This window comes from Bos taurus, chromosome 21 (assembly GCF_002263795.3).
Source record: "Bos taurus isolate L1 Dominette 01449 registration number 42190680 breed Hereford chromosome 21, ARS-UCD2.0, whole genome shotgun sequence".
Lineage (NCBI taxonomy): Eukaryota > Metazoa > Chordata > Mammalia > Artiodactyla > Bovidae > Bos > Bos taurus.
The window spans coordinates 34597512-34622641 of record NC_037348.1 but is presented as its reverse complement, the minus strand read 5'-3'; the positions used below and the strand labels follow the sequence as shown (position 1 = coordinate 34622641).

The 25130-nt window shown below is 44.4% G+C and overlaps 1 protein-coding gene across 5 annotated transcripts in view; it reads left to right on the top strand.

Annotated features, from left to right (window-relative positions):
• PML (PML nuclear body scaffold) overlaps positions 1 to 25130 on the top strand; it is a 55402-nt gene that overhangs the window by 7922 nt on the left and 22350 nt on the right. For all 5 annotated transcript variants that reach the window (XM_005221911.5, XM_005221906.5, NM_001206503.1 and 2 more), the window contains exon 3: positions 23496 to 24076. In XM_005221911.5, coding sequence (XP_005221968.1) covers positions 23496 to 24076 — 581 coding nt within the window. The remainder of the gene's footprint in view (positions 1 to 23495; positions 24077 to 25130) is intronic.

Here is a 25130-nt window from a genome sequence, read left to right as displayed (position 1 = left end):
AACCCAGGGGTCGAATCCAGGTCTCCTGCATTGCAGGCAGATTCTTTTCCTACTGAACCGTCAAGAGTAGATTCAGTTTAGTTCAGTTCAGTTGCTCAGTCATGTCCGACTCTTTGCGACCCCATGAACCTCAGCACGCCAGGCCTCCCTGTCCATCACCAACTCCCGGAGTCCACCCAAACCCATGTCCATCAAGTCGACCATGCTATCCAACCATCTCATCCTCTGTGGTCCCCTTCTCTTGCCTTCAATCTTTCCCAGCATCAGGGTCTTTTCCAATGAGTCAGCTCTTCCCATCAGGTGGCCAAAGTATTGGAGTTTGAGCTTCAACATCAGTCCTTCCAAAGAACACCCAGGACTGATCTTTCAGGATGGACTGGTTGGATCTCCTTGCAGTCCAAGGGACTCTCAAGAGTCTTCCCCAACACCACAGTTCAAAAGCATCAATTCTTCGGTGCTCAGCTTTCTTTATAGTCCAACTCTCACATCCATACATGACCACTGGAAAAACCATAGCCTTGACTAGACGAACCTTTGTTGGCAAAGTAATGTCTCTGCTTTTGAAAATGCTGTCTAGGTTGGTCATAACTTTCCTTCCAAGGAGTAAGCATCTTTTAATTTCATGGCCGCAATCACCATCTGCAGTGATTCTGAAGCCCCAAAAAATAAAGTCAGCCACTGTTTCCACTGTTTGCCCATCTATATGCCGTGAAGTGATGGGATCGGATGCCATGATCTTAGTGTTCTGAATATTGAGCTTTAAGCCAACTTTTTCACTCTCCTCTTTTACTTTCATCAAGAGGCTCTTTAGTTCTTCTTCACTTTCTGACATAAGGGTGGTGTCATCTGCATATCTGAGGCTATTGATATTTCTCCTGGCAGTCTTGATTCCAGCTTGTGCTTCCTCCAGCCCAGCCTTTCTCATGATGTACTCTGGAGAAGGCAATGGCACCCCACTCCAGTATTCTTGCCTGGAAAATCCCATGGATGGAAGAGCCTGGAGGGCTGCAGTCCACGGGGTCGCTGAGGGTCGGACACGACTGAGCGACTTCACTTTCACTTTTCACTTTCATGCATTGGAGAAGGAAATGGCAACCCACTCCAGTGTTCTTGCCTGGAGAATCCCAGGGATGGGGGAGCCTGGTGGGCTGCCGTCTATGGGGTCGCACAGAGTCGGACACGACTGAAGCGACTTAGCAGCAGCAGCAGCACTCTGCATATAAATTAAATAAGCAGGGTGACAATATACAGCCTTGACATACTCCTTTTACTATTTGGAACCAAACTGTCGTTCCATGTCCAGTTCTAACTGTTGCTTCCTGACCTGCATACAGGTTTCTCAAGAGGCAGGTCAGGTGGTCTGGTATTCCCATCTCTTTCAGAATTTTCCACAGTTTATTGTGATCCACACAGTCAAATTACAACTGTTCTTCCAGATAGGATAAAAGTTTTAGCATACTTTTTCTTCTCTCCTTCCATTCCCACATTCAGATGTAGTTGGATTAACATGAAATTTTATCTCTAGATTATTACCAAATTTTCTATGTCTTTTCTATTCTAAGCATCCTTTTTTGGCAGTTAATTATCACGTTATAACCCACTTGTTATTTATAATCTTAGATTCTAATTGGTGTTGGTGCCCACAATAATTTTTTTCTATAATGTATCTTCCTCTTTCTTCAATTATTTAATGTTATTCATTTCCCAGTTGACTGGAATACTTCAAGTAAATTTTTTGGTTGATTTTTGGAGCTTACTTTCCAGAACCTTGAGTATCTTAACTTGAATGTTCTTTTGCTGTCACGTTTATGTATGTGTAATGTTTTTTGGTTGTGCCATGCAGCTTGTGGGATTTTAATTCCCTGACTAGGGATCGAACCCAGGCCTTAGGCAGTGAGACCATAGAGTCACATTTAAAGGAAAATTTAGCTCGTTGTAAAATTCTGAGGTCACAATCACAAATCTTTCATCTTGGAATATATAAACATTGCTTTGTAAATTTGTGGCCTTCTGTGTTGCAGGTGAGAAAGTCAATCATTGTCTATTTTTCCTCTCTGGGTAATCTGTTTTTGTTTGCTAAAGATTGCTAAAAAGATTTTTATTTTATTTTTCTTTGTTGCTGCATGCAGCCTTTCTCTAGTTGCAAAGAGAGGGGCTGCTCTCGGTGCGAGGGCGTCTCATTGCAGTGGTTTCTCCTTGTGCGGCACGGGCTCTAGGCATCCAGGCTTTAGTAGTTTTGCACATAGGCTTTGTTCCCCCGAGGCATGTGGAATCTTCCCAGACCAGGAATCTAACCTGTGTCCCCTGCGTTGGCAGGTGGATTCTTAACTACTTGACCACCAAGGAAGCCCCTGCTAATGACTTTTATGTAATTTTTCTTTATTCTTGAAAATGATTCTTCAAGCTATAGGTCTTTTGTTTTTTCAATCTTCTCTGACATTGTTGAACTGAAAATTCAAGTCTTCTTTCTTCAGCTCAAAGAAATTGTCTTCTACTTTTTTTAATGTATTGATCTCTATTCATTTGCTTATGTTTTTCTTTTTACAAGTATTTGTGTGTGGGGGGGGCTTTTTTTTTAATTAATTTTTTATTGGAGTATAGTTAATTTACAATGTGATATTAGTTTCTGCTGTATAACAGAATGACTCAATTATACATACACATATATCCACTCTGTTTTAAATTCTTTCCCCAAATAGGTCATTACAGAGTACTGAGTAGAGTTCTCTGTTCTAAACTGGGGGTTCTTGTTAGTTATCTATCTTATATGTAGTAGTGTATTGATGTCAATCCCAATCTCCCAATTTATCCCTCACCCATGTTCCCCCTGGTAACCGTAAGTTTGTTTTTTACATCTGTACCTCTATTTCTGTTTTGTAAATAAGTTCATTTGTATCATTTTTTTTAGAATCCACATATGAGTGATAACATATGCTATTTGTGTTTCTCTGTCTGACTTAACGTCACTCGGTATGGCACTCCGTATGCTCAGTCATGTCCAGTTGTGACCCCATGGCCTGTAGCCCACCAGGAATTCCATTAATTCCCTTACTTTGCCTTTTTTCTTCCAGATTCTTACAGGTACTTGAATTGATTTTCTAATCCACCAGCTTTTTTTTGTGTGTGTGTGTGACTTCTTTCCACTATTTACTACTTACGTTGAGTGGTTTTTTTTTGTTTTTTTTTTTTTAAGTTTTTCCCCTAGCAATCATGTTTGTTTTTTTTTAATTGCCAAGTAAGGTCAGTGTTCTCAGGATGCTTTTTCTTGTCAGCCTGTTCTTATTTTCTCAATGTGTATTCTTAAATCTCCCTGACTAACAAGCTTAGAAGTGTTACAAGTTTTATGTTTCCTATATTACCCTTTTTTCAGTATGAGCCAGAAATCAGTTTGGTCCCCATTTTGGCTGCTAATTCTCTTTATAGATCCTGTGGTTCTGTGTTGTCTGCTCCCATGTAAATGTGAACATCTAGCTTGCACAGTTTTAGTAGCTGATGGGCAGCAGTTGTATGAAGCACAGTTTGCATCTCCCACACTGCAATAAGGACAGGACCTCTGCCAGAGCCCCAGGATGGTGGTAGCTTATGGAGTGCTTCACCTTTCATGTGGGGGTGGGCGTGGATTTCTCCCCTGGTACAACGGGCAAGGAGGTCCTTCCAGAAAGAGGACAGGATTCTTTTCCCTTGAGCATGGTAAATGGCTTCAAAAAGCTGACCACATTACTTAAAAATCATACATACACAGCCACAGTTCACATTGATTCACATTTTACCAGCGATTATTAGAAAAGCTCAACTTGTTTCTTCTGCAGAAAACCTCAGCGTCATATATAACCCACAACTTCCTTCAGCTTGCAAGTCAATAACAAACCTTTCCATCCTTTGAAGTTGAGCTCGCTTACGGTTCACACTAGGAGGCAGCATCAGAAATGGCTTCAAACTTTTAAATCCAGCCTGGGAGGATCCTCCCTGGGGCCCTCGGCATTTGGTCGCCATGCCTCTGGAGTCCATTGTTTCAGCCCACCTTCCTACTACATAGCAGGCCCTGTGCTAGGTGCTAGGGTATAAATATAAACAGATACGGCCCTCAACCTCTGAGGTCACAGTCTGGAGAAGGAACCAGATCTGCAGTTAACAATCAAGGCTGCAAAGGGCTTTGAGGAAGCCGGCTCACCTGGGTCAGTCTGTGCTCATAGTTGCCCTTAGGACAGCGTGGTAAGACACCGTCCCCTCCCTCATGTTTTCCCTTGCCAGAGGGCCAACGTCCCACGTGTGCTCAGTCAGTTATTTAGGGGCAGGAGGAAGAAGGAACACTGGGCAAGTGAGCTCAAGAAAGGCCGCCTGCCCAGCCTGGATTGGCTGCTGGTTGGGGACTGCAGCTTCCAAGGGGGTGTCATACTTAGGCTGATAGGTAAGGAAGCAGAAAGGGGAGGGAGCGTGTGCAAATGCAGAGGCTCCAGCATGTCTGCTGCCTTTTAGGAACTCCAGGTAAAGGCTCTGCAGGACGGCAGGGGCTAGAAGGGTGAGCTAGGCTCAAACATGGGGGAGAGGGCTTCCCTGGTGGCTCAGTGAATAAGAATCTGCCTGCCGATGCTGGAGACATGGGTTCGATCCCTCGTCTGGGAAGATCCCACGTACCTCAGAGCAGCCGAGCCTGTGCACTACAGCTTTTAAGCCTATGCTCCAGAGCTGGGGAATTCCATCTACTGAGCCCACGTGCCACAACTACTGAAGCCTGTGCACCCTGAGCCCGTGCTCCACAGCAGGAGAAGCCACCTCAATGAGAAGCCCTCGCGTCACAACTAGAGAGCAGCCCTGGCTCTCCATAACTAGAGAAAAGCTCATGCAGGAACAAAGACTCGGCACAGTCAAAAATAAATACAATTATTAAAAAAGAAAGAAAGAAAAAACATGGGGACATTAGAAGAGTTATGACTCTTTCCTGTAGTTTCCAGGACAAAGAAGGTTCTCAGTTTGTCCCATTTCCCTGCAGTTGGCTCTTATACTAGGGAATATCCTGGAGAACACAGTGTGAGTGGATCTATGGGGGACTCTGTTGGAAAACCCCTAGAGGAGGTAAGGCAGAGAGTGGGAGAGTGCTTGGATCCTCTCTCTGCACTCTGCTGTTTGATTGAAGTGAGCAAGTTTAGGAGCAGGGAGACCAGGATTGGTTTGTTTTGTTTTGGCTACATGTTTATTTACATTTGGAGAATGAAAGTCCCTCAGTCATGTCTGACTCTTTGCAACCCCATGGACTATAGTCCACCAGGCCCCTCTGTTCATGGGATTCTCCAGGCAAGAATACTGGACTGGGTTGCCATTCCTCTTCCATAAAGAATTTGAGATTTACCAATTTATTGTTGGGTATATGACCCAACCTGAAACTGAAGCAAAGAATCTGGACCTGGGGGAAAAGGAGCCGCCTTAGGAGGCTGAGGCCATGGTGCAGGTGGGGCCTGCAGGAATGCAGAGATGGCAGCATGGGGAGAAGGCCAGGGTCTCACAGTGCCATGGACAGCCTGACCTGGAGGTCAAGGTGGCTGCCAGCCTTATCATCACGTGTGCTTGGGAGTGCCTTGCAACTGAGGGTAATGTAGGTTTTGGACTGTCAGTGGAACTGAGACCCATGTTAGGGTGTCAGATCCCAAAGCTTGGCTGGATAGGGTAGGGGAATCAACCTAGGACCGTTAAAATTTGTAGGCAGGAAGAACTTAGTTATAGTTGAGTGGGGAAAATGAAAGACCTATTAGCAGAGACATTGCCTACAAAGGTCTGTATAGTCGAAGCTATGGTTTTTCCAGTAGTCATGTACGGATGTGAAAGTTGGACCATAAAGAAGGCTGAGTGCCAAAGAATTGATGCTTTTGAACTGTGGTGTTGCAGAAGACTCTTGAGAGTCCCTTGGACAGCAAGGAGATCCAACCAGTCCATTCTAAAGGAAATCAGTCCTGAATATTCATTGGAAGGACTGATGCTGAAGCTCCAATACTTTGATCACCTGATACGAAAAGCTGACTCATTGGAAAAGGCCCTGATGCTGGGAAGGATTGAAGGCAGGAGCAGGGGATGACAGAGGCTGAGATGATTGGACGGCATCACCGACTCAATGGACATGAGTTTGAGTAAACTCAGGAGACGGTGAAGGACAGGGAAGCCTAGTGTGCAGCAGTCCATGGAATCACAGAGAGTTGGACATGACAGAGTGACTGAACAAACAAAAAGTAATCAAGTTTGAGAAGTATGGTGAGATGATAAACTGGGAAAAGGGTTCCCAAGACCAGAAGTCGGGATTATTTGCAGCAGGTCCAGGGAGAGGCACCCTGGACAGCCCAGGGAAGGGTTCGGGGCAGAGGCAACATCATGCGGTGGCTGCAGAAAGCAGAGTGCAGGGGACAGGTATGAAGCCAGCCTTGAGTGGAGCTCTTTGACTCCTTGGTAACCGGAGCAGTGCTTTTCAAGTAGGAAATTGTGCCTTTTCCAGTATGGTCAGAGAATGGGATCTGCTGGTTGGATCTGCACTCTTCTTTTTAAAATTGATTTCTGTTGGAGTATAGTTGCTATACAGTGGTGTGTTAGTTTCTCCTGTACACAAAGTAAATCAGCTGTACATATACATCTTCAGTCAGTCAGTCATGTCCAGCACTTTGTGACTGCAGGGCTCCTCTGTACATGGGATTTTTCAGGCAAAAATACTGAAGTGAGTTGCCTTTTCCTATGCATATACATATATCCCTCTTTTTTGGATTTCCTTCCCATTTAGGTTATCACATAGCTCTGAGTAGAGTTCCCTGTGCTGTACAACAGGTTATCATTAGTTATCTATTTTATACATAGTAGTGTATCGGAGAAGGCAATGGCACCCCACTCCAGTACTCTTGCCTGGAAAATCCCATGGATGGAGGAGCCTGGTAGGCTGCAGTCCATGGGGGTCACTAAGAGTCGGACACGACTGAGCGACTTCACTTTCACTTTTCAGTTTCATGCATTGGAGAAGGAAATGGCAACCCACTCCAGTGTTCTTGCTTGGAGAATCCCAGGGACGGGGGTGCCTGATGGGCTGCCGTCTATGGGGTCACACAGAGTTGGATACGACTGAAGCGACTTAGCAGCAGCAGCAGCAGCAGCAGTGTATATATTTGCCAATCGCAATCTCCCAATTCATTCCACCCTTTCTTCCCCCCTTGGTAACCATACTTCTCTTCTCTACATCTGTGTCTATTTCTGCTCTGCAAATAAGATTATCTATACTATTTTTCTAGATTCCACATATAAATGATGTTATATGATATTTGTTTATCTCTCTCTGACTTTCTTCTTTCTGTATGACAGTTTCTAGGTCCATCCACAGCTCTGCGAATGGCACAATTTCATTCCTTTTTCTGGCTGAGGAATATTCCATTGTGTATCTGTACCACATCTTCTTTATCCATTCCTCTGTCAGTAGACATTTAGGTTGCTTCCATGTCTTGGCTATTATAAATAGTGCTGCATTGAGCATTGGGATGCATGTAGCTTTTTGAATTATGGTTTTCCTGGGTATATGCCCAGGAGTGGGATTGCTGGGTCATAGGGTAGTCTGTTCCACACCCTCCTATAAGATTATTGAGAAAGAAAGAATTGTTGCACAAGGCCAGAACATGAATGGGAGCTCGTTCCCAAGTAAGCGGTCTTATCTGAGCAAGGACCAGGCCAGGACACATGATTTCCTGACTGCAGACTCTGTCTGCACAGAGCCTGTCCTGCTGCTCCCAGCCTCCACATGCAGGCAGTCTTCAACTAACAACCAGGCCCAGCTGCAAAAAAAGAATTCTGCAAGTTGCTTGTTTAGAGCTGAGATTGTATTTTCCCTTAGAATTAAATTATTCAAAGGAAGCTTGCTATTTAAGCAATGTTACGTTTAATTTTCCTTGACTTTGATGAAAAAACAGATATTGAAGTAAAACCAGACTTGTTGTTCAGTCGCTAAGTCGTGTCTGATTGCAGTGTGCCTGGCTCCTCTGTCCTCCACTGTCTCCTGAAGTTTGCTCAGATTCATGTCAGTGATATTATCTAACCATCTCATCCTCTGCTGCCCACTTCTCTTTTTGCCTTCAATCTTTCCCAGCCTCCAGAGTCTTTTCCAGTGAATTAGCTCTTTGCATCCAGAGGCCAAAGTTTTGGAGCTTCAACTTCAGCAACAGTCCTTCCAATGAGTATTTAGGGCTGATTTCCTTTAGGATGGACTGGTTTGATCTCCTTGCTGTCCAAGGGACTCTCCTGAGTCTTCTCCAACACCACAGTTCAAAAGCATCAGTTCTTCAGCGTTCAGCCTTCTTTATGGTCCAGCTCTCACATCCATACATGACTACTGGAAAAGCCATAGTTTTGATTATTTGGACCTTTGTTGGTAAAGTAATGTCTCTGCTTTTTAATACACTGTCTAGGTTTGTCATAGCTTTTCTTCCAAGGAGCAAGCGTCTTAATTTCATGGCTGCAGTCACCATCTGCAGTGATTTTGGAGCCCAAGAAAATAAAGTTTCTCACTATTTCCCTTGTTTCCCCATCTATTTGCCATGAAGTGATGGGGCTGGATGCCAGGATCTTCATTTTTTCAACGTTGAATTTTAAGCCAGCTTTTTCACACTCCTCTTTCACCTTCATAAAGAGGCTCTTTAGTTCCTCTTTACTTTCTGCCATAATAAGGGTGATGTCATCTGTATGTCTGCGGTTATTGATATTTCTCCAGCTTGTGCTTCATTTAGCCCAGCATTTCACGTGATTACTCTGCATATAAGTTAAATAGGCAGGGTGGCGATATACAGCCTTACTGTATTCCTTTCCCAATTTTAAACCAGTCCATTGTTCCATGTCCAGTTCTAACTGTTGCTTTTTGACCTGCACACAGGTTTTGCTGGAGGCAGGTAAGGTGGTCTGGTATTCCCATCTCTTTAAGGATTTTCCACAGTTTATTGTGATCCACACAGTCAAAGGCTTTAGCATAGTCAGTGAAGCAAAAGTAGATGTTTTTCTGAAATTCTCTATTTTTTTCTATGATCCAGAAGATATTGGCAGTTCGATCTTTGGTTCCTTTGCCTTTTCTAAATCCAGCTTGAACGTCTGGAAGTTTTCAGTTCATGTACTATTGAAGCCTGGCTTGGAGAATTTAGCGCATTACTTTGCTAACATGTGAAATGAGTGCAGTTGTGCGATAGTTTGAACATTCTGTGACATTGCCCTTCTTTGGGATTGGAATGAAAACTTATTTTTTCCAGTCCTGTGGCCACTGCTGAGTTTTCCATATTTGCTGGCATATTGAGCGCAGCACTTTAACAGCATCATCTTTTAGGATTTGAAATAGCTCAACTAGAATTCCATCACCTCCACTAGCTTTGTTTGTAGTGATGCTTCCTAAGGCCTACTTGGCTTTGCACTGCAGAATGTCTGGCTCTAAGTGAGTGATTACACCATCGTGGTTATCTGGGTCATTAAAATCTTTTTAGTGTAGTTCTTCTGTGTATTCTTGCCACCTCTTCTTAATATCTTCTGCTTCTGTTAGGTCCATAGCATTTCTGTCCTGTATTGTGCCCATCTTTGCGTGAAATGTTCCCTCGGTATCTCTAATTTTCTTGAAAAGATCCCTAGTCTTTCCCATTCTATTGTTTTCATTGTTCATTTAGGAAGGCTTTCTTATCTCTCCTTGCTTTTCTTTGGAACTCTGCATTCAGATAGATATATCTTTCCTTTTGTCCTTTGCCTTTTAGTTCTCTTCTTTTCTCAGCTATTTGAAAGACCTCCTCAGACAGTCATTTAGCCTTTTTTGCATTTCTTTTTCTTGGGGATGGTCTTGATCACTGCCTCCTGTACAATGCCACGAACTTCTGTCCATAGTTCTTCAGGCACTCTATCTTTTAGATCTAATCCCTTGAATCTATTTGTCACGTCCACTGTATAATCATAAGGGCTTTGATTTAGGTCATGCCTTAGTGGCCTAATAGTTTTCCCTGCTTTCTTCAATTTAAGTCTGAATTTTGCAATATTGAGTTCATGACCTGAGCCACAGTCAGCTCCTAGTCTTGTTTTTCTGACTGTATAGAGCTTCTCCATCTTTGACTGCAAAGAATATAATCAGTCTGATTTCGGTGTTGACCATCTGATGATCTCCAGATGTCATTTCTTTAGAGCTTTATAGACTTTGCTGAATTATCGTTCAGCATCAAATGTTTACCAGGAGAGTCCTGAGGACATATTCATTTGCTTTTTCTGTCTTGATACCTAAAGATACTTTTCATTACTGAGATTTATTAATTTAACCAAGCTGTCTTAGTACTGGGCATTTTGTATCAAGTTATTCTAGAACCTGACTTGCTCCTTTAGTCTAGAAGTTCTATTTCAGTGAAAATTTCTTATGTTACCCCTCCTCCTCTTTCTTCCTCTTACTTACTTTCTTCTTGCTCTCTTACCTTTAGTATTACAGTTTTTAATTTATGATTTTATTGTTTTTCAGATTAATAATCTTAACAGTATTACTACAGTTTGGGGGAAATGTGTATGTTTAATGAGTATTGAATGAATAGCAAAGATCAGAACCATAGTAGGCCCTCAAAGCTACATAAAATCATTTTATTATCTTTTTTATAAAAGTAATTGTGTGGTACTTTTGTTGCTAAATTATGTCCGACTCTTTTCAACCCCATGGACTGTAATCTGCTAGGCTCCTCCGTCCATGGGATTTCCTAGGCAGGAATACTGGAGTTGGTTGTATATGTTTAATGAATATTGAATGAATAACAAAGATCAGAACCACGGTAGACATCAAAACTACATAAAATCATTTTACACCCATTTTTATAAAAGTACTTGAGAACGTCAAAGTTGTTTGTCACATAAGGAGTTACTACTTGTTTTCTACGTCCCCAGATTCTATTTACATTTAATGATTAACTTTATAGTCATTGAACTGCGTAATAAATACCTGCTTTGGTATATTTTACAATTTGGATTTGTTCTGTCAAAGCTGTTAGAGTTGGAGAGGTGTTTTGAGATTGGTACAACTAAATAGAAGAGCTGCCTCTGTATCATATGTTCCTTAACGAACAAAGTATTAAGTTACATACATGCATGCACGCTCAGGTGTGTCCGAGTCTGCGACCCCACGGACTGTAGTCTGCCAGGTTCCTCTATCCATAGGCTTATCCTGGCTAGAATACTTGAGTGGGTTGCCATTTCCTACTCCAGGGGATCTTCCAGACCCAGGGATTGGGCCTGAGTCTCCTGCAGCTCCTGCACTGGCAGGAGAATTCTTTACCCACTAGCGCCACCTGGGAAGCCCCCAGAAAGTGAAAGTGAAAGTCGCTCAGCCATATCCGACTCTTTGCGACCCCATGGACTCCATGGAATTCTCCAGGCCACAATACTGGAGTGGGTAGACTTTCCCTTCTCCAGGAGATCTTCCCAACCCAGGGATCAAGCCCAGGTCTCCTGCATTGCAGGCAAATTCTTTACCAGCTGAGCCACAAGTTATTGCTATCTGATCATCAAATATCATTTTTCTTATTCATGGCTTTAGTTAATTGATTGTTTCAGCCATCTCCATCTGTTTTGCCATTTTATTTATTGAAATTCAGTTCAGTTCAGTCGCTCAGTTGTGTCCAACTCTTTGCAACTCCGTGAACCACAGCACGCCAGGCCTCCCTGTCCATCACCAACTCCCGGAGTCCACCCAAACTCATGTGCATCGAGTAGGTGATGCCATCCAACCATCTCATCCTCTGTTGTCCCCTTTTCCTCCTACCCCCAATCCCTCCCAGCATCAGAGTCTTTTTCAATGAGTCAACTCTTCGCATGAGGTGGCCAAAGTATTGGAGTTTCAGCCTCAGCATCAGTCCTTCCAATGAACACCCAGGACTGGTCCTTTAGGATGGACTGGTTGGATTTCCTTGAAGTCCAAGGAACTCGAAAGAGTCTTCTCCAACACCACAGTTCAAAAGCATCAATTCTTTGGCGCTCAGCCTTCTTCACAGTCCAACTCTCACATCCATACGAGAGGATGGCCACAGGAAAAACCATAGCCTTGACTAGATGGACCTTTGTTGGCAAAGTAATGTCTCTGCTTTTGAATATGCTATCTAGGTTGGTCATAACTTTCCTTCCAAGGAGTAAGCGTCTTTTAATTTCACGTCTGCAGTCACCATCTGCAATGATTCTGGAGCCCAAAAAATAAAGTCTGACACTGTTTCCACTGTTTCTCCATCTGTTTCCCATGAAGTGATGGACCAGATGCCATGATCTTCATTTTCTGAATGTTGAGCTTTAAGCCAAATTTTTCACTCTCCTCTTTCACCTTCATCAAGAGGCTTTTTAGTTCCCTTTTACTTTCTGCCATAAGGGTGGTGTCATCTGCATATCTGAGGTTATTGATATTTCTCCCAGCAATCTTGATTCCAGCTTGTGCTTCTTCCAGCCCAGCGCGTCTCATAATGTACTCTGCATATAAGTTAAATAAGCAAGGTGACAATATACAGCCTTGACATACTCCTTTTCCTATTTGGAACCAGTCTGTTGTTCCATGTCCAGTTCTAACTGTTGCTTCCTGACCTGCATATAGATTTCTCAAGAGGCAGGTCAGGTGGTCTGGTATTCCCATCTCTTGAAGAATTTTCCACAGTTTATTGTGATCCACACAGTCAAAGGCTTTGGCATAGTCAATAAAGCAGAAATTAAAATAGCTTGATAATCACTATCTATGTGATAAACTTTGTCTTGTTGTCTTGCAAGATTTACTGACATGTAAATTTAAATCATGTTCATGTTGACTAGTATTCAATACTATATAATTGTAGCGTATTATTATACAACTCAATGAATTTGCACAAGTGATCTAACTTTGCTCAAAACTTGAATCTCCTTCATTAACATATAACTACACGTCACTTAAAATATTTCCTGCACTTGATAACTATTCTGGCAGTACTTCCAAGGGGCATCATTGCAATCACTTAAGCTAATGATGGTAATCACATATTAGAAATACTGTGTGGAGGAAGGCTTGACTGGAGAGACCAAGGAGGCCTACTAAGGGACAGTCTTAAAGGCATCAAAGTCCTAACTGGTGCAAGAACAAAGGCAGTATTGTTGGGAATTGGTATGACAGATCTAGGAACTAGAATTCTGCCTTAATCATCTCTACAGTCTAGCCCCATAGCTGCAACATAGTTGGTATTCAGTAATTATATTTAAGTAAAGGAAGATAGAATTTAGTAAGACTTAAGGATGAGTAATTGTTGAAGCAGTCTAGGAGGGGAGGAGTCTGGAATTCCCCTTGATCTTTGGCTCGAGTGGCCTTTGGATGGTAGTTCCCTTCACTGCCTTAAAGAGGGAAGGGAGGCAGGGACCCATGCAGCAGTGCTCCAGCTGAATGAGTGACATGGCCCAGCAGAACACTGACCACCTCATCTTGAAAGCAGAGACCTACACAGAAAAGAGTGGGGGAGGAAAAGTACAAATTTTCTCTTCCTTTTTTTGGTTGTGGGGCCAGTATAAGGAGACAGTGCGAAATAGACAAGCCTTCCTTCTCCCCTCTTTCCTAACTTCTCTTATCTTCCTAAGACCTCAGGTTTCCCCATCTCTGCCACCACCTCCTCAGCTAATGGCTAGTTAATGGATAATGCTTTCACTCTCTTTGAGCATCTCGGCATCTCCAACTATGCATCTCCTCTCCTGGCTTCAGAAATCTTATTTCCTCAACTGTGTCACCCTGGAGATAGCAGGAACCCAGTCCCGTTAAGTGCATTCATACTGCTGTGCAAATGACTAACAGAGCCCTTTAATTCCCCTCTAGCTAATTATTTGAATTTCCAAAGGAGGCCATTCCTTTCACTACTCCACAGAAGTGAAAGCTCCCAGTCACCTTGTTGAGATGGAGGTGTGACGTGGACGGTTTTTCTGTCACCGTTCACCAAGCCAGGCCCTGCCCTGGAATTTTGCTCTGGGGCCAGCTCTCCTCCACGGGTCCTGATTTCATAGGATTTTTGCTTCTTGCATTCTGAGGGTACAAGATTTAGGACAGCGTAAGTGGCATGCTGCTGTGGTCCTCATGGGAGGTGAGCTTGGTTTAGGGTGGCATGTCCCTACTGGGAAGGGAGCAGTCCAGAGACCACACTCAGTGGTGATATTTCCTTACTGCCCGAGGTTGAGAGGCTCACCCACCAGCATCAGGGCTAGCCCCGCTCCCCACGCACACAACCCCGCTGTGTGCTTAATGCCCTGTCTTCTTTCACAACTCCAGAATGTCCAGTGTGTACTTGGCACTGTGCTGCTTGCTTTCCATACACCAGCCCCTCGTCTTTGTAACCATCTGTGAGACAGAACCTTCATCCCTATTGTATAGATAAGACTCAGAGAGAGAACGTAATTCACTCACAGTCTCATAGGCAGGAATCATGGGAGAGCTCCCGATGCCTCGTCCACTGTCAGATGGCCTCTGGCATGGACGTTTACACGCAGGCAGCTTAGGAATGGGAAGACTGAGAACCCAGGGAACTTATCGGAGCTTCTGTTAAAGTATCCATAGTGCAGTCAATTCACTGCACAGTCATAAAGGAATAAACCAAACAATGTGGCACAAAACAGAAGAGATAGAGCTTTGTTGTAATTCCCAGTTGGAATGTTCTCTGTTGGTTCCCCATTGCTTCCTATTTAAAGTCCAAACTCCTTTGTTTAGAATTGAGTATGGAAACGTTTGGAAAATCTCAGTGCATAAAAAGGGGGAGGGAGGAAGAGAAAGAGGTAACTACTATCAGTATAGAATTTTTCCTTTCCTTCCTACTGTCTCTATAATTATCTAAAACAGAATGAACATCCCTGAGTGTCACAAAGTGTAATTGCCTTAAAATAGGAGCTCGTGCATGTCTTTTCAAAAAATAGACCATTTTGAATTTTCAGGCAACTCCATCTGTTGACTGTATGATTTCTTCCATTTCTTCCTTGGTTATAAGGTCTTTACGATCATGAGAGTAAATAGCCAACTGTTATATCCCCATGGTGTTATTTTTCATATTTAACTCTGATTCATCAAAAATATATCTTGTTGTAGTGTATGAGGCAAAGCTCTAACTTGATTTATCCACCCCCTCTCATAACCAGTTTTCCTGATAAAAATGTTGAAAACCCCTTTAATGTCCATTAGTTTGGGATGCTCTTTTTCATTATGTAAAATGCTGTATTCTGACAGATGACAGGGTCTCTTTCAGGGCTTTCTGTTGTGCTGATCTTTCTCTTGGCTATTAGGGCAATATATTAATAGTGGTAGTTCTATAATGTTGTTGGTGGCACTGAAAATCCCCATCCTTACACGGATTTTTCAAAAAATTTCTAATCTATTTGATCTGTTTACTCCTTCATGTGAAATCTAGAATCAATTGGTTAAGTTTTAAAATCTCATTCTTGGGACTTCCCTCATTGTCCAGTGGTTAAGAATCTGCCTTCCAGTGCAGGGGATGCAGGTTCGATCGCTGTTCGGAAAACTAAGATTCCACATGCTGAGTGGCGACTAAACCCACGTGCCACAGCTAGAGAGCCCGTGCGCAGTACAGCCCATGCTCCGACACTGGAGAAGCCCCCGCTCTGCAACTAAAGAAAGCCCACACACCACAACGAAGACCCAGCGCAGCCAAAATAATAACAATTTAAAAATATTTTGTAATTGCTTTAAAATCTCATTCATAGCTTGCCAAAATTGCTTCAAACCTTTATATTAACTTCAGAAAAATTAATATAATAATAGTCTCGGTAGTTGGGACGTTGATACACTCTTTCATGTTTTTAGACTTTCTCTCTTAGTGGGTTTTTTGTCCTTTAGTCTATATAAGTTCTACATGTTTCTTGTTAGGATTATGTCTAGGTATTATTATTAATTTTTTTAGCATTTTAAAAATGGCCATTGTGAATGGGAACTGGAAAATATTTACCATATTCCCGGGGTCCAGCCCCAGTTGGATCCAGGGATTCCCTCAGGATGATGGCTTCGGCGATTTAAAGGGATAGCGTCAGTGGAGAGAATCAGAGGCCTAATTATAATTGGCTTACATGGGAAATCAATATACCCCCACGCTCCAATTACTTTGGCCTGAGGAAGGAGTAGAGACAAAAGGAAAGAAAAGGAGACAAGAAAGAACGACACGGAGAGACCAAGCTTCGGTGAGCAAGGCCCATAGCTTTATTTTTAGCAGGGACTTTTATACCTCAAGTTGTACATAGAAGATAATGGGGGATGCAAAGTCATGTAAGGTCAGCAGACCTTAATCATGATCGCAAATACAAAGGCTTTGGCTGATTTACATCATCTTCTGGTCAGGAGAACTGCTAACATTTTTATTCTGATAAGAATTAGTCAACCAGAAAAACTTACTTTCTCCAAAGGTGACTTTTCGTAGAGTTTAGTACCACTCCCCGAAAACACTAGACAGGGTTGCATTCCTATAGGGCAAGAGTGTCGTGGGGGTAATCAAGGGAAGAATTTATTAGCTTAGGGGTCCAAGGTTATTATTAACATTAAAGCTTCTACTTATATTTCTTATATATCAGCTATATTAATTACACTCCCAGGAACACAGTGGGCAAGAAATATGGAAACTTGGCAGCAGGCATTAACTCAACCAAGAAATCTTCTATCAGTTCTATTTTAACAATTTTCTAACTCCCCGAGAGGCTCTGCATTGTTAGAATAACTAAGTCTCCTTGTGTATACCCTGGAGACTTATAAACTAGAGCTCTAAGTTGCTTTTCTGACAGATAAGAGTGGTTGGGGATAGCCCCTTGTGACTGTCAGAGGAGTTGGTGAAAGTCATGAAGCAGTAAAACAGACAGGCTCAGGTTTTGGGGTAGATGTTCAGGCAGGCCCACAGGGGCACCCCTCGAGTTCTGGCTCGCCTTGCCCACCAGATCTCTCCGACATGACCTTGTCATGGGGTGGGGACTCCCGGGCTGGCTCCCGGCACCATATTTTCTTTCGTTTTCTTTGCTGGAATAGAATTCAGCTATTTTAATTCTGGCGTATTGATTTGGTGGTGTTTTAGTTCGTTCTTTTGAGTATTCCAGGAGTAAATGAGTGCCCTTTTGCTCTCCAGACCTACACCTCTTTGCATTAAGTCTGAATCCTTATCATGGAGCTCCTGTGGGCAGGTGCCCACCTCACCTCTGTCACCCCTAAAAATGCCAAGCACACAGGAGGTGAAGAACTAAGCCAAAGAAGTCATTCATGGTCTTGGGTGGCAGCCCCATGAGGGATCATTCTGATTCAGAGTCTGCACCTCAGTCTGAGCAGAAAGTTGGGCTTTGGGCCCCAGGGTGTCTGTTGTAAGGCCCCAAACAGAGAGAGACCTGAAGCTAATTGTCTCCTCCCATCCAGAGGGGAGTGGTGAGGGTATCACTCAGTGGTAGAGTATTTGACTGCAGAGGGGGAGTGATGGCTGGTTTCCCTTGGGAGACCGCATTTGGCGCAGAAGGGGCCAAAGAAGAGGACCCAGCAGAGACTGTGATCCACGCAGCAGGTCTTGCTCTCCCTCCAGAAAGGCCACTCTAGGGGTCCCCTTCCCAGCCTGGAGCACTCTTCTTTTTTTCTAAGTTTTTTTTTTTTAATGTGGGTATTTTTTAAAGTCTTCATTGAATTTGTTACAATATTGTTTCTGTTTTATGTTTTGGTTTTTTGTCCACGAGGCATGTGGGATCTTAGCTCCCAGACCAGGGATCGAACATATGCACCCCTGCATCAGAAGGTAAAGTCTTAATCACTGGACCACCAGGGAAATCCCTATGGAGCACCTTTTCTGAGAAAGGGACACTTACCACAGACTCACCCCCTCTCCCATGGACCCAAAGCTGAGAAAATGACAGCTGGTTCTAGTTCTCCCTTTATGTCTATAGCCTATCTAATCGTCCACATGGAGAAGGTGATGGCACCCCACTCCAGTACTCTTGCCTGGAAAATCCCATGGGCGGAGGAGCCTGGTAGGCTGCAGTCCATGGGGTCACGAAGAGTCCGACACAACTGAGAGACTTCACTTTCACTTTTTACTTTCATGCATTGGAGAAGGAAATGGCAACCCACTCCAGTGTTCTTGCCTGGAGAATCCCAGGGACGGGGGCGCCTGATGGGCTGCCGTCTATGGGGTCACACAGAGTCGGACATGACTGAAGCAACTTAGCAGCAGCAGCAGCATTGCCCACATCTAATAGAATTCCGTTCTTTAATTAAAAACATAGGTAATACATTGATACAGTTCAACCAGCAGAGCAAACTCAGAGGTGTACAGTGAAATGTCTTACTCCACCTCTGCCCTGCCCCATCCCATAACTAATAATTTTTAACCTTCCAAGGTTTCTTTATTCAAATGCAATCAAATATGAATATATTCTTATTTTTCTCCATTCATATACAAAGGGTAGCATTCTATATATACACTTCCACATCTTGATTTATTTAAAATATACATCATCATAATTGAATACAGTATATGCTGGTTACTGTTCTAACCTTATATACATGTAACACATCTAATCCTTCTACTACTCCTATTATTATCCTTATTTGCCAGGGAGATTTTCGCCTCTAATGAGCCTCCTCTGTTTTTTCCGGCTGTGTAGTACTCTGTTGCACAGGTGCATCTTAATTTATGTAACTCTTTAAGCAGTGATGGGCACTTAGGTTGTCTCTATTCTTTGCTATTATGGACTGTGTTACATTGTACAGATGTTACCTTTTATGCCTGGAGATAGAGCTGTAGAAAAGAAATCTAGAAGGGGATGTTGCTGGGTCAAAGGATAAATACATTTGTAATCGTGATGAATATTGCCAAATTTCCCTCTCTAGAGTTACTCATTGTTTTCATAATCCTTGGCATTTCTCATTAATAGTGTCATTAGAGAACACTAATATTTCAGTCAATCATAATTATAGTCTTTGTTCAAAACATTCATGACGGACTTATTTGATCTTCTCCAGCACTCCCATATGAGGTGGGAATTACCCGAGGTCTCTGGACCTCGATAAGAAAACCGAGGTCCAGAGAGGTTACGTGACCTGCCAAGGAACGGCACAGAGCTGAGGTCAGATCCGCATCTGCCCAGCATTTTTCTCTGCTCCCCCTACCACTTACCTCAGTCACTGGCCCTGCCTCACAGGCTAGATGAGTCTCTGTTACTTAGATCCAGTGTGCTGAGGCTGGAGGCGTTGAAGGCACATGACCCAGTAGTGACCCCCATTCCCTTTTCCACACATTTTTCTGTTTCCAGAGAAGTTTTGCTAGTGTGAAATGAGTCTCCTCTGTTTGATCAAGAGGCTCAAGCCCTGGGACTTACCACCTTGGGTGACTTGGGAAGGTTGAGAGCTGGTGAAGCTGAGGACTCGTGCCTGATACCTGGTGCCAAGACTTTGGAACTGGGTTGGCCAGCAGGCTCTCTGTTGGCATTTCTGGGACAAGTTGATCTCAATAATTGAGACCAAAGTGGCCCCAGCTAAAATCCATTCTCCTGGCCTTAGATGGGTTTACTTGTTATTCTCATTGCTGGTGAGAGTAAATTACAGCAGTATTTCTAGGGAAGTAACTAATATTTTTCCTGGTAATATTTTTTTAATCTATGATTAATGAACTTCTGGCTATGCTGGGTCGTCATTGCTGCATTGCAGGCTTTCTCTAGTTGCGGTGAACTGGGGTTTCTCGTTGCACTGGCTTCTCTTGTTGGCAGGGCACAGGCTCCAGGACACATGGGCTTCAGTAATTGTGGTACCCAGGCTTAGTCACCTCCCTGCATGTGGGATCTTCCTGAACCAGGGGTCAAACCCATGTTCTCTGAGGCAGATTCTTAACCACCAGATCACAGGGAAGTCCTCCTGGTGCTATTTGAAGAGTAATGTTTAATACAATGTTTCAGAATGTGGACTCTGAGCCAGGCTACTTGGGTTTTAGTTAGTTTCCTATTGTTGCTGTAACAATTTACCACAAATTTAGGAGCTTGAAGATGCTAAAGCTGAAACTCCAATATTTTGGCCACCTCATGCGAAGAGTTGACCCATTGGAAAAGACCTTAATGCTGGGAGGGATTGGGGGCAGGAGGAGAAGGGGACGACACAGGATCAGACGGCTGGATGCCATCACCGACTCGATGGACATGAGTTTGGGTGAACTCCGGGAGTTGGTGATAGACAGGGAGGCCTGGCGTGCTGCGATTCATGGGGTCGCAAAGAGTCGGACACGACTGAGCAACTGAACTGAACTGAACCATTACAGATAGATGGTTATTTACCTCTGGAGGTCAGAAGTCTGCAGTAGGTCTCATTGAGCTACAATCGAGATGCCTGTAGGACAGTGTTCCTTATGGAGGCTCTTGAGGAGAGTCCATTTTCTTGCCTTTTCCAGCTTCTAGAAGCTGCCTGCATTCTTTTCTTTTTTAAAAAAATATTGTTTATTTATTTATTTGACTGCTCCCAGCCTTAGTTGCAGCACATGGAATGTTTAGTTTTGGCATGTGGGATCTAGTTCCTTGACCAGGGATCAAAAGCAGAGTCTTAGCCACTAGACCTCCAGGGAAGTCCCTGCCTGCATTCTGTATTTCATGATCCCCTGCCACCTTCAAAGCCACCAGGGCAGTATCACTGTGACCTCCGCTTCCTCTCCCTCACTCTCCTGCCTCTCCCCTCTTTCCCCTATGAGGTCTCCTGTGATTACATTTGGAGAAGGCAATGGCACCCCACTCCAGTACTCTTACCTGGAAAATCCCATGGATGAAGGAGCCTGGAAGGCTGCAGTCCATGGGGTCCCTGAGGGTCGGACATGACTGAGCGACTTCACTTTCACTTTTTACTTTCATGCACTGGAAAAGGAAATGGCAACCCACTCCAGTGTTCTTGCCTGGAGAATCCCAGGGACAGGGGAGCCTGGTGGGCTGCTGTCTATGGGATCACACAGAGTCGAACACGACTGAATCGACTTAGCAGCAGCAGCAGCAGCAGTGATTACATTGGGTCCACCCAGATAATCCAAGATAATCTTCCCATCTCAAGATCCTTAATGTAATCACACCTATCAAGTCCTTTTTGCCATGTGAAATGAAGTGAAAGTCACTCAGTCAAGTCCAACTCTTTGCGACCCCATGCCCTATACAGTCCATGGGATTCTGCAGGTTAGAATACTGGAGTGGGTAGCCTTTCCCTTCTCTGGGGGATCTTCCCAGCCCAGGGATCAAACCCAGGTCTCCCTCATTGCAGGTGGATTCTTTACCAACTGAGCCACAAGGGAAGCCCAAGAATACTGGAGTGGGTAGCCTATCCCTTCTCCAGGGGATCTTCCCAACCCAGAAATTGAACTGGGGTCTCCTGTGTTGCAGGCAGATTCTTTACCAACTGAGCTATCAGGGAAGCCCTTCTTGCCATGTGACATGTCATATTCAGGTTCCAGGAATCAGTACTTGAATGTACACCATTATTCTGCCTACTACAGAATTCTGCCTACTTCTGGACTCTATCACTTTCTAATTGTGTGACCTTGAACAAGTTATTGTACCTCATGCTTAGTTTCTCCATCCTTAAAATGGGAACAATGATAATTCCCACTCCATAACATTGTTATAAGGATTAAGTGAGTTGATATTTGTGAAATGTTTATAAGTGTCTTAATACATAGTAAATACTATGGAAGTGTCTGCTGGCTAAAATATATTCAATAAAAAATATACACTCTCTTAGCAATTCTATTATTTTGTAATATATTTCATAGAAACAAAAGGATCTATGCATGAGGCTACATAAAGCATTGTCCATATTAGGGGGAAATGCACAAACAGGAAATCACCAGAATGCCCGTTAACACGGAGTTCTGCAACACCCTGGGCTGCAGACCCACCCTGGTCAGAAACCTAAGGAGGCTTCATCTGCTGCTTCACATTGCTCTCATTACTGCCTGAACCACCCCTCGCCACCCCTCCTCCAACCCCTCCCCCTCCCCTGCACACACCCCCGCCACGCACCCTGTGGAAAAACTGTCTTCCACTAAAGTGGTCCAGTGCATTATTAATACAATGACTGAGTCAGTGTGGTCCATCTGGAATGTAATGGAGCTATTAGAGAATACATTAGTCCATCCTAAAGGAGATCAGTCCTGGGTGTTCATTGGTGGGACTGATGTTGAAGCTGAAACTCCAATACTTTGGCCACCTGATGCGAAGAGCTGACTCATTGGAAAAGACCCTGATGCTGGGAAAGACTGAGGGCAGGAGGAGAAGGGGACGACAGAGGATGAGATGGTTGGATGGCATCACCGACTCAATGGACATGGGTTTGGGTGGACTCCGGGAGTTGGTGATGGACAGGGAGGCCTGGGGTGCTGCGGTTTATGGGGTTGCAAAGAGTTGGACACAACTGAGCGACTGAACTGAACTGAAGATAATGCTTGTAGACCTAGATGGGGAGTGTCCTGAACAAAAGTTAAATTAGAGAAGAAAGTTACAAAATAATCGTTCAGCATGATCTGATTTAAAAAAAAAAAAAAAAATCAGCCTGCCCAAAATTGTTGTAGGTATGAGTCAGTTATTTAACCTCTGAACATCTTGATTTCTTCTATCTGTGAAGTGAGGATAATAATAGTTCTCTTAAGAAACTCTACCGAGGATTAAGTGGGATGAAATGTATCAAGTCCTTAGAATTCTGCTAGCAGTCTATGGGGTTGCACAGAGTCGGACGACTGAAGCGACTTAGCAGCAGCAGCAGAAGAGTGTGAATATTTATGTGAAGTGGTTTGAAGAGCCAGAGGTGTGAAGGATGCTCTCCTGGTTGCCTCCGAGGTGGAGAAAAGAAATTCAGAAGTGCTGGGTGCTTCTGATGATGAATAACTCTGCTTAAAAAAAAAAAAAAAGATTTATTTAATTGGAGGATAATTACTTTACAATATTGTGATGATTTTTGCCATACATTGACATGAATCAGCCATGGGTATACATGTGTCGCCCCATCCTGAAACCCCCTCCCATCTCCCTCCCCACCCTATCCCTTTGGGTTGTCCCAGAGCACTAACTTTGGGTACCCTGCTTCACGCATCAAACTTGCACTGGTCATCTGTTTTACATATGGGAATGTACACATTTCGATGCTATTCTCTCAAATCATCCCACCCTCGCCTTCTCCCATAGAGTCCAAAAGTCTGTTCTTTACATCTGTGCCCCTTTTGCTGCCCTGCATGTAGGATCTTTGTTACTGTCTTTCTAAATTACGTATATGTGTTAATATACAGTATTTCACGGATGGAGGCTAGCTATTGCTACTTTAGTAACTTTTTTATGTTCCAATAAGTTTTATTAGTAGTTTGGATACTATCACCATAACCAGAAACACTGAACTGAGAAAAGCACAGATGTAGAAACATACCAGGATTCAAAGTTTTGTAACTGTTTTGAAGAGGCATTTAATAAAGAACATTTAAAGAGAAAAAGAAAGCAGGAATGCCCTAAATCAGCCCAACCTTCTGTGTCCACAGCATCTACTGCCGAGGCTGCTCCAAGCCCTTGTGCTGCTCCTGCGCGCTCCTGGATAGGGGCCACAGCGAGCTCAAGTGTGACATCAGCATGGAGATCCAGCAGCGGCAGGATGAGCTGGACACCATGACCCAGGACCTGCAGGAGCAGGACCGCACCTTTGGGGCAGCGCAGGCGCAGATGCGCTCTGCCATCAGCCAGCTGGGCCGCGTACGCGCTGACACTGAGGAGTTCATCCGTGAGCGAGTGCGCGAGGTGGTAGCGCACGTGCTAGAGCAGGAGCGTGAGCTGCTGCAAGGCGTGGGTGCACGGTACCAGCGCGACTATGAAGAGATAGCGGGCCAGCTGGGCCGGCTGGATGCCGTACTGCAGCGGATCCGTATGGGCAGCGTGCTGGTGCAGAGGATGAAACTCTACGCCTCAGATCAGGAGGTGCTGGACATGCATGACTTCCTGCGCAAGGCACTCCACCAGCTGCGCCAGGAGGAGCCCCAGAGCCTGCGAGCCACCGTGCACACAGACAGCTTCGACGAATTCAGGGTGCGCCTGCAGGACCTCGTCTCTTGCATCACCCGGGGTACAGGTAAGCCACCATCACCTCATGGCTGGCCTGTTTACCCTGGGAGGGCTTGGGCCTGCTACTGCCCCTGGGGAAAGGCAGGTGGAAAAGATCAGCCCCATGTGACATAAGAGGAAACTGGGGGTTTTATTAAGTCTCTTGGGTTTGATCACATCGTAGGTTACAGAGAGCAGGATAAGTCTGGGGGAGCGGAAGCCTGCAGCCACCCAGAAGGGTCACCTCTGACTAATTTACAAGACCCTAAGTATTAGTTGTGATCTTGTGACTCTTAAGGAAGTTGAAAGTGAAAGTCACTCGGTTGTGTCCAACTCTGTGATCCCATGAACTGTAGCCCACCAGGTTCCTCTGTCCATGGAATTCTCCAGGCAAGAGGGACTGGAATAGGTTGCCAGTTCCTTCTCCAGGGAATCTTCCCGACCCCGGGATTGAACCCTGGTATCCTGCATTGCAAGCAAATTCCTTACCGCTTGAGCCACTGGGGGAAGCCCCTCAAGGGACTTAAGAAACTATAAAGCTGAGAACCGTACCCTGTATCATTTTAGCCCAGAGGGGCCGACCACTACCACTACCACCACCACCGCTCCTGCCCCCCACCCCCATCCCCTGGTTGGGTGCTTACCCAAAACCAGGCTCAGTGGAGGGGATCTTTTGCCCCTCGGATGGCCTGCCATCTGGACTAGCTGCCTACCTTTGTGAACCCTGCCTGGGCACTGGGGAAGTGGGGAGACAGGACCAGTTTCTGACCTGGAGTTGTCCAGTCCAAATGGGAGACAAGGTTGGGGCACGTCATGTGGCTGGAGAATGAGAGTGCTTGGCTCTGTAGCCCAAATCCAGGAGTTACAGCAGCTTTCTAGACGCTGGAGGCAGCACAGAGGCTTCCAAGAGACACAGGGGCTGCACAGGAGGGCCTCCGAGGTGGGGAGGCTGAAATGGCTCTTTGACAAAATCTCCGGCTCTGGTGTGAGGATGCCCTTTCACTGAGAAAGGGGAGGGAAGCCTCAGAATCTGAAGGTTCTTGGGCAGATGGCAGTGATGGAGACCTGCCCACTCTTGTCTT